The 10483-nt window shown below is 43.1% G+C and overlaps 1 protein-coding gene across 1 annotated transcript; it reads left to right on the top strand.

Annotated features, from left to right (window-relative positions):
* Positions 1–129: 129 nt before the first annotated feature.
* NOA1 (nitric oxide associated 1) lies at positions 130–9766 on the top strand. Its single transcript, XM_079959398.1, has 7 exons — positions 130–1355; positions 2504–2668; positions 3450–3655; positions 5853–5984; positions 7170–7286; positions 8914–9031; positions 9396–9766. The coding sequence occupies exons 1-7, from the start codon at positions 197–199 to the stop codon at positions 9620–9622; spliced, it is 2124 nt and encodes a 707-aa protein (XP_079815524.1). The 5' UTR covers positions 130–196; the 3' UTR covers positions 9623–9766.
* The last annotated feature ends 717 nt before the right edge of the window (positions 9767–10483 follow it).

The raw sequence follows: 10483 nt of genomic DNA, 5'->3' as shown, positions 1-10483 counted from the left end.
ACCACTTTACTGTATATGGAAGAGAGCGGTCCCCCGCCCCCCTCCGACGGCGCGCGCTCAATTTGAAACGCCAACTCTCCCCCGACAGGGGGCGCGGCGCCTGGAGGACCGCGAGCCGGAGCCGCTCTGGCCGGCGCGCTCGCTTCCTTTTCCCTCACGCGCCGCTTGCCTTCCCCCGGCCTCCCCTGAAGGGGCGATGAACGGCTTGAGGCGAGCCGCGCTGCTGGCTTTCCCTCAGCTTTGGCGGCGGCCTCCATGGGGCGGCGGAGGAGCGCTGCGTCGGCGCGCCGGGACCCGCGGCTTCCCCGCCTACCGGAGCTCGGAGGAGCCCCTCAGACGCTGTGGGGCGGCGGCGGCGGTGGCTCCGCCTGAGGAGGAGGAGGAGGAGGAAGAGCAGTTCGTCTTCCTCGAGTACGTCCCTGAGGAAGAGCGGCGGCTGCCGAAGGGGGGAAACTCGCGGGAGCCTGAGGGGAGGCCGGAGCCGGACCAGCCCGGGAGCGGCGGCGGCGACGCAAGCCGGCCGCCTCTGTCGCGCCGTCCGAAGCTGCCCCGGGAGGCCCACCGGCCCAGGGGCCACCCGGACCCTTCCGTGCCGTCGAGCGGAGTGAGCTGCTCGGGCTGCGGCGCGGAGCTGCACTGCCGGGACCCTGCGGTGCCCGGGTACCTTCCCAGCGAGAAATACCGGAGCCTGCTGGGAGAGGAGGAGGAGGAGGAGGAGAGGGAAGGGAAGGATGGGCAAGGGGCGACCCGCCGGCAGCAGGCGCTGGAGGGAGCTGTGTGCCAGCGCTGCTGGATGCTGGTGCATCACCAGCAGGCGCTGCAGGTGCAGATGCCCCGGGAGGAGTACCGCCGCCTGGTGAGCGCCACCCTGTGCCGCCCTCCTCGCCACGGCCGCCCACCTCTGGTGCTCTGCATGGTGGATGTGCTGGACCTGCCCGACTCCATCCCGACCGACTTGCCCGAGCTGGTGGGCAGCCAGGCGCACCTCTTCGTACTGGGGAACAAGGTGGACCTGTTGCCCGGCGACTCGCCCCAGTACCTGAGCCGTCTCCGAGAGCGCCTGTTGGAGAGCTGCGCTGGCGCTGGTCTCGTGGAGCTGGCGAAGCCCAGCCCGACGTCGCCGCAGAAACAGCAGCGTGTGGTTGATGTGCACCTCATCAGTGCCAAGACCGGCTATGGGGTGGAAGAGCTGATCTCCAAGTTGCAGCGCTCCTGGAAGTTCAACGGGGATGTGTACCTGGTGGGAGGCACCAATACTGGGAAGTCTACCCTCTTCAATGCCCTCCTGCACTCGGATTACTGCAAGTCAAGAGCATCTGATGTGATCAATAGGGCAACAATCTCGCCTTGGCCAGGTCAGGTCAGAGGAAGCGCTTTTACTTATTTAGGCCAACCTAAGGGAGCCCACATAGAACATCATTTATGGCTGAGTAATGTAATGCTGTCATGCTCTTCCAGAAATACTGGAGATGATAAAAAAGTCAGTACCTGTTCTTTGTTCCAAACACACATATAGCTGAGAGCTGTCCATGCCTGTTACACTTGTCACACAGCCATGTGACACCTTAAACACCAGCAAATCGGTGGTTGTTGATGAGCTGTACTAAATTCTTATATTAACAAAAAAAAGTGCCACACTAGACTTTTTATGAGCTTTTAAAAAGTTGTCATAAGACTCATATTATAGCAAGAATGAGAAACACTGCTACTCTTCTGAAACCAGTCACACATAAGTCAACTATCATGTGGACAGGAGGAAGACTGAAGCACTGGAGTGCATGGGCTATGAGGATCTGACATGAACAAATTAGATAACATTGAATATTTTTATATAGCACTTGAGATCTGTATTTGCCCGACACTCTTAAGCCAAACCTTGAATTAGCAAGACTATATGGGCATGTCGTCTTATGATGCTTAGGCATCTTTGGTAAACATTTGTTCTTTAAGGCCTTTGCTGGTGCTTGATCTCAGCATCTATATTCTTCCCTAGTTTTTCAGTTGTATTTTCTTCCAGTATTTTAATGTTTTGATTTTAATATTGAGATACACTGCCACAAGACTTAATGTGAGAAACAGTATAATTTTTTTAAAAAAATAAAATAGTAGCAAGCCAATGTCATACACATATTGGGGAATGAGTCTGAGATACAATAATATGCCTAAAGCCAGGCCACTTCATAAGGGCATGAATTGAGATGAGGTTTGAACTGGGAACCTCTTGCCTCATGATTTGACCATTACGCCAGTTCTGTTATTTACTATTATTATTTATTAAACTTGTATACCGCCCTTCATTCCAAGATCACAGGGTGGTTCACAACATAAAAATACAAGCTCCAGAGAAGATGGGTTGTCAAAATGTAAGAAATAGCAGAACAAGTTTTTGTCATCAGTTTTCTCCATTTCTTATTACTATATTATGTCCCATAATAGTTTGGGGGACAAATTAGCATTGCTTATACTTACCTAAAATCTTAATCCTCTGTTGTTGTTTTTCTAGGAACGACCTTGAATCTCCTGAAATTTCCAATTATTAATCCTACACCTTACAGAATATTCCAGAGGGAAGCAAGACTAAAGGCAGATGCAGAGAAAATGGAAGAAGACCTCAGTGAAGATGAGCAAAAGCAGCTCTCGATCCTCAAAAAGCAAGGGTACTTAATAGGTGAGTGCTTTATGAGAACTATGCAGCTGATGTGAGTGCTAAAGAGCAGTTTTCCCCAGAGGAAAGCAATGGGACAAGAGTAAGTGTACATAAGTCCTAAGTATGACTAATGTTGCCTATCACCCCAACTGTACTTGTTTTAATTTATATAATATCTAGGACTAAGATTGTAATTCTATACATGCTTACCTGAGTCCCATTGAACATAGTAGAGGACAGATTAGTCAAGTGAGCAAGAGAATTTACAATTTAAAAGAGGATACAGTAAGAAGATTGGCTCAGTTCTTTAGTTTAATCACCAGAGGACAGACTAAAAGGTGATTGTACACTGTAATAAGTATTTTCAGACTGAGATCTTAACTCTAAAGGTGATAGCCAACATCAGTCATACTTGGAGTGGCCCACAAATGTTTTCTTTTGTAATAAACGCTTTGATTGTATTCCCAGAAAAGTACAGAATTGAATAAATGAAACAATCATAAATATAATTAAGCACGTGCCAGAAAATCAGGATACAAATTATATGATCCTATGACCTTTTGAAAAATTGTAAATGCAGAGGGGATGCAGAGAAGGGGTTATGTACAGTGGTCAAATGCATAGTTCATATCAGCATATCATTCCAGAATTTAATCTGAAATAGTGGCCTTAGCTCTATACGTTGAAGTTCAGTTAAGATGCTGCTGCCTCCAGAAAGCTGGATCATGAGAAGTTTGTAAGGGACAAAAACTACTAACTGAAGAAAAGCAATATAATTTGGTTTTTTTTTCTTTCGATGTAGGAAGAATTGGGAGAACATTTCAAATGCCAAAAAAGCTGAAGAAAAATTGTGAAATTGAGTTTGATGCTGAAGCATTGTCTTTTGGTATGGAGGAAGAACCTTCTGTTCCACCTGTAACTGCTACTAAGAAAGTTGAACTCACATACAATGAAGTGAAAGACGCTCGCTGGTTTTATGACACTCCAGGGATTGTTAAAGATGGTTGTGTAAGTTAACTCTTCTACTTTTAAGAAGTTTGTTACATAGGACTAAGAAGAGGAAAGGCATTGGCTTGGATTGAAAAGTGTCTTCCACTAGAATATTATGAGAAAAAGTGACACTAAATCAAACAATGTTAACCCTGTTGTATAAAATCTTGAGCAGGAGCATGCACAACCTGTTGTGTTAGCTGAAGCAGAATTGCTGTAGAACTTCATTACTGTATTGTGTGAGGTCTTGTTCAAGCGCAGAAGCGTTTTCTGAAAAGTGCAACTTTCCTTATGCTTTGGATGCAGTCTTTTTTAAAGAAAAAACATTTGAGTGAATTTCATGTTCAGTTTTAAGTGGCTGAGAGACCCCCCCCCTTGATTACAGGCATCCCCCCACTAATGCGCTTTCTACTTGTGTGCGGTGCCAAGAAATAAATAAATAGAATCATACTAGGAAATTGTGGGAGAAAGCTGGAGAATCCTGGTGACTTGCAAGGACACCCTCCCTAGAGTCCAAAGAGGATGCCAGTGAGGGCAGAGGAAACCCTCTGCCTAACAGCTGGTGTATGGGGTAGCGCAGCAGGAGCAGCTGCTTTCCCACATAGCCTCCAGACAGCCCCCCAGAGTTTTCATGCTAGTTGTGGATATTTTTGGATAGAATATTTTTGTTATGGATTGAAGAGAGAGTGGCAGAGAGGGCGGTTAAAGGGTGTTTAGAAAGTGCTCCCCACTTTTTTTCACTTAGACTCTCCCTTCGTAAGTGGGGAGTCCCCTGCATTGTAAAATTAATCCTATAATTCATTCTTCTAAGGTTAAAAAAAAAGTGGATGAAAGAAACCCAGAGCTGGATGAAGGTAGAAGCAGCTCTGGACAGGAAACCTTTATTAGTGACTGTGTATCTATGTGCCTGTGTGCACACAGCTCAGAAATGCTAAAACAGAAGTCACTTTGGAAACCAACCTGGCACAAGAAAATTTGGGTGGAGGGAAGGTCTGAAATAATAGAGTAAAAAAAAAATTAATTAAGACTGCTTAATGAACTGCTTATTTAGTACAAAGCACATCTGCTTGGTTCAAAGTTGGGCAACTTTAAAAGAAGACCACAGAATTTAGCAAAAGCTTCCCACAGCTCTCTGTCAGACCTGGTAATGAATGATTTTTGTTTGATGCTCTCTATAAAATAAATTGTTGTCTTTGATCTAGTTTGCTGGGAGTAGCTGTTGATTACACAGACAACTTTGAAGCCTTCATTCAGAGGGGGCCAGGAGTTGGTTGAATGTGTATAGTGGATGGGTTTTGTTTCAGTTTCCAATAACTTTGCCCATGTATGATTAAATCTGGAATGTGTGTCGAGTGGAGCAGCAATGATATGCTGTTGCATCATGAACCAATGTACAAATTCTATGATGCTACCCATATTCTCCCATGTGAAAAAATAGCCCTCTGTTCCAGCAAGGGAGATCCTTACAGGGCAGCTGAATTGCCCTGATGATGAAATACACATTATGGGGCTCATCTAGTTGAATTGGCTGGATATGTCCTTTGATGATAATTAGTATGTACAACTAATGTGATTCCTGCATTGCAGGGAGATGGGCTGGATGCCCCTGGAGACCCCTTCCAACTCTGCAGTTCTATGATTCTGTGCTTTGCGTTGCTGTTTTTAGCTGGAGAGCTGGGGTATCTGCAAAATATGTTGCTGGTGATCCTTTGCAGAATTTACTCAAGCTAGTGAAATAAATTGAGCAAGTAGATATCCAAAGAGCTGTTTCACATAAATTCAGGGACTTGGCCTGAATTTTAGCATTCCCCCTGTTATTTCTGACACTCCACCCGTTTAAACCGTTGGCTAGGTATTCTTGGAAGCTGCTGTTCAATAAATGAAATCTAAAGGTTTATTGAACATACTGAACTACCAGTAGAGTTTTTAGAGAGAGCTACATCACCGTAGCATGCATATACATGGCTTCTTTGGATTAAGGCCATTGTGTATTACATTTTTAATTAATTCTGCCTCAAGTAGCTATGCATTCCTGCACCTGAATAGCATTTAGATGACAAGTGCCGTCTTGCTATCAGTGGCCTGAAAACATGATTTATATAATCACTTTTCCTGTCAACTGCATATGAAATAACTTTAAGCTGTCCTATAAATCTCAAAGTATGAAAAATGAAAATGTGTTTCATCTATATAATGGACTCTGTTTTGGTTTTAGGTTTTGAACTTGCTGAAGGAGAAAGAAGTCAAGCTTGTCTTGCCAACCTGTGCAATTGTTCCAAGGTCCTTTGTGCTTAAGCCTGGGATGACGTTGTTTCTAGGTGCTTTGGGACGCATAGATTATTTGCAGGTAAAGGAGACAGAGGCTATTCTGAACTTGATTCAAAGTTCTCATTTGTAATGTGTATTATATAGAGTGTGCAGTGGTACCTCTGGATGCGAACAGGATCCGTTCCGGAGCCCCGTTCGCATCCTGAAGTGAACACAACCCACGTCTGCACGTGCACGGGTCATGATTTGCCGCTTCCGCGCATGTGCGTCACATCATTTTGAGCGTCTGCGCATGCGCGGGCGGTAAAACCTGGAAGTAACGCGTTCTGTTACTTCTGGGTCACCGCAGAGTGCAACTTGAAAACGCTCAACGTGAAGCATATTTAACCCACAGTATGACTGTAGTTGAAAAGACTGTGTGAGGTATGTTCCAGATTGAGAGCTGGCAACTTGAATGAGCATTTTTCCTTCTCTTCCCTCAGCAGTGATAAATAACTTGGGCTTCATAGACATCACCACCAGAGGTTGATAGGGAGCTACTAAATGCCTCAAGTCATATGTTTTCCTTTGGGTAGAGATCCAGTTTCTGACAGTACCTCTGGGCTAACAAAAGGATTGAGTTTCCATTGTTTATATTCTCAAGATTTACTGTTACTCTGCTATTAACAAGTTATGAGGATGAATATTGAATAAGGTGATGTCTGTTGTTCAGTTCTTCAGCAATTATTTTCAAGCTCTGTATGTCTGAAATAGAATAAGCTGCCTGCATCTTCACTGAGCAAAAGGAAAACAAGCTGCAGCTGTTTTGTATGAAAAAGTGTATGTGTGTATGTTTCCAAAGTTTTGGAGTATCATGTTGTAAGAAAGCTAAAATAACACAGCTAAGCTAAATTGTTCATTAAATACATTGTGTTTCTTGTTTGCTGAATCTTAAGATATCTCTTCCCAAACTGGAAACATTATATTAAGGGCTTTATGTTTTTTCTTTGGATATTAAATTAAAAGGCAAGGGTGGAATAACTACAGAAAGAGTATTATCAGACTGAAAATCCTGTTTCTCCAGTCCCTTGTTAGTAACTGTGGATCTGGAAATGTTTATAAGAATGCAGGTCTGTCCAGCCTTCAATCACTAAATCACAGTCAACTATAGAGAATGGAGAATTCTTGCTAGCAAAGATGGCTTTAAGCTTATTGATGAAACTGGTCTTTTAAACTTAATAGAATTTATTTCAGACAATTTATTTTCAGCTTTATTACTCTTTAGGGAGACCAGTCCTGCTGGTTTTCTGTTGTGGCCTCTAATTTGTTGCCTGTGCACATCACTACAGTAGAAAAAGCAGATGCTGTCTATCAAAAACATGCAGGTCAAACATTACTGAAGGTAAGCCAGTACTGTCTCTACCATTGGAGAATCTATGAGGGCTAATGCCTTGTGATCTCTCTCCTTCCACAGCCATTCATTATTGTGCCTCTTAGGTCTAGTACAAGGCAGGCTTTGTTCTGCTCTTAGCCAGCACCATGACTGCATTGTCTCAGATGAGTTCTCCATATCTTGGTGGTCTTCCACTTTATGCAAGAAAGAAATAATACTTCACATTGTTTTGCATCTATCCAATCTCTGCAAAGAAGATAATAGAATTAAATAGCATTCTGTGAGCACTACTGCAAGAAGATTATTCCCTGTTAAAGCCACACTATAGAGCAGCCTCATTGCAAGATGTGCTATCTCAGCAACCGGAGATATCTTAGATTTTAATTTTATTGCTGTTAATGTATATAAATTTCTAACAGGGTACTTTACAATCTAGGCCTTACTCGGGGTGGAAATACCTAAAGTAGTGCTAAGAAACTGGAATATAGCCAAAGCTGTGTGAAGTTACTTGCTTTTGTTCACCCTGAATCTTATAAGCACCATCAGACATCTTGAAGAGTTCAAACAGAAGCTTGATTGCAATCAAGAGAAAGTGCATTTCACACATCTTAGTTTACAGTGGTCAGTGAGATTAGTCCACGATTCCTAAGGGAAGAGACAATATTGGAACTGGGGAGGACCCCCCAGGGATAAAAAGATTATTAAATAGAATGAGTGAAGCCATCCAATGTGGTTTTAAGTCTACTGAATCTTGCAGTTGCATGGAGTTGAACACATCATTTCATTCCAGAATATCCATAGAAATTGAGGCTTATGTGTGACCACGCATTCTGGTTTTTTACTTTAAAAAACTGCGTTGTGATCTACACTTAAAGCGCACTAAGGATCAGAGTCCAGGCAATGTCCCCATTTTGACAAGACACCACTTTAAATCAAGAGTGAGGAACCTCTGGTTTGGGGGCCAAATGCTATCCTTCAGGCCTTGTAATCCCACCATTGGCATGTGTGCCACAGAAACTTGTCCATGAGAGAATGCACCCCTAAACCTGAAAACTCTCTTAAAGCAACCCTTTCCTCCCAATACTTGACGGTCCTGCTTGGATTATCAGTCTTATTTTATATCTGGCGTATTGCAGTAATCTTTTCACTGGCTTTTTATCTTCAACTTCTTGTTTCTCTTTTCTGCCATTCAGCTTGTGGTTTTCTCTCACTGTTTCAACCACATCTTACTTCTTTCTCCATTTTCGTTTTCCTTATCTTTTTCTAACAGAGCAGTTCTGTAAATGTCTACTTAAAAGTAAGCCCCACCAATTTCCTTTCTACACCTTTGTTCTATTTGATCTGTTCTTGTTCAATCCTGTCTTCTCTTTCCTTTTTCATCTGTAACAGTTTTCTCACGAATCAAAGTGGTTTAAAAAAATAATGAAAATAAAATCCCAAAATACAATTATTATTATTATTATTGTTGCTTGCTTGGCTGCCAGCCTACTTTATTCTTGGTTAACTTGTCCCCAACCATTGGGCTTTATTTCCCCGACTTGACCTGCCACTTGTTTTATAATTTGCTAATTACATTACTATGTAAATGAAGAGTTATTCATTTTTTTACTGTTTAATCCCCGGCTTGTAATACAAGGTTCCTATGGGAGGTGAAGAACGAATGAAAGAATTCCCGCCACTTGTCCATCAGGATGTGATGTTGGAAGGAATTGGCAGTACTGAGGCAGTGGCTGATATAAAGCTTTCATCTGCTGGTAACTTCTGCAAATGTTTTCTTGTGTCGGGCAGGGTAGCTATGTGCCCTGGTACTTCTTGTTTTATCCTGATGATGACTATAACCAGAGAGCTAGTGTAGTGTATTAAGACTTTTTTTTTGGGGGGGGGGGAGGTTCCCGATTTCTCAATCTCTTATCAAGTTCTTTGGATTTTACTGAGTGTAAAGATTTTTGGACAGGCCCTAAAAAAAAATAGTATCTAAATATATATTTTGTCTTAATACTGAAAAATGAAATTTGACATAGTCCTGCTTTGTTCAAGGAGTTGTTCACCCAGCAAATCCAATGTTCTGATTTCATTTTGTTTAGATTATATACATGTTTTGGTATTTCTTCTACACAGGCTGGGTTGCAGTAACAGCTCATCTGAATGACAAAGTACATCTCAAATGCTATACTCCTGAAGGAACAGCACTGACAGTACGTAAACCACCTCTGTTGCCATACATCGTTCACATCAAAGGACGTCGTCTGCAACGAAGTGCAGCGTATGAGACTAAAAAACCACCTCCCCTTGTGGCAAACTTAAAGAGAGATATAAATAAGAAAACAAGGATGGGGAAAATCTAAGAAACTGTAGATAGTGAAATCTCCCAACAGGTCATTTACCCAAGGATGACACAGTGCTATTTGCACAGAACATACCTTTCTTTTCAGATTGTTTGCTGTAAAACAAGTTTTGTAAAAAAATAAATAAGGATTTAAAGTTCTAAACGTGTTGCATCATTTCTATGAATCACCTCCCTTCTTTGTGGCCAATACACATTTTCCTGCCACTAGTAGAGACCCAAACCAGAGCATAGCGGTACTGCAAAAGAAGGCTCTAGGTGTCAAGCTCTGGGCTTGGCTTCCCAGCTATCTCATGTGCACCTAATTGCCCATAGATCTCTTTGTTTTCTGATGGTGAAAGAAATGGAACGAGCAGAGCAGGCTGGGTGTCCCACCAGGAGGGAGGCTCCCTGACTAGGGTCAAGCAGTGTCTTGTACTCTCAGAGGGAAGATGGTAGCAAGCAGAGTGTGGGAGGGCTTTGTTGCTCTCCATTCCTGAAAAGATGAAGTGCAGTATGTGTGTAGGCAAGAGCCCTTGAGGATGAACGAAGCAGGAGAAAGAATGGAAGCTATGGTTGTCCACTTTTCATGTTAGCTCTTAAACTCCTGTTCCAAGTTTTCCCATTCCTAAGGAACTAGCTCCTTTATGAAACTTGGTAAGATAAGAGAAAATCAAGGGCATCTGTAAATTCAAAGGATTCAAAACCCTGTCCATGTTTGAGCTCCATAAACTGTGGCAGTAGTACCTTGCTGTTATGCATGGAAAGGGGCACTGTGAGTAAAGCCTTCGGGCCTGTAACTCTGGCCTTGCTGACCCTTGTATCAACGGTGATGTCTTGAGCCCAAGAAGTCGAGGCATCACTCAGTAAATGAAGCCTGCAC

This window comes from Podarcis cretensis, assembly GCF_951804945.1.
Source record: "Podarcis cretensis genome assembly, chromosome: 17".
NCBI lineage: Eukaryota > Metazoa > Chordata > Lepidosauria > Squamata > Lacertidae > Podarcis > Podarcis cretensis.
The sequence above is the reverse complement of the archived record's forward strand: the minus strand, read 5'-3'. Positions and strand labels throughout refer to the sequence as shown.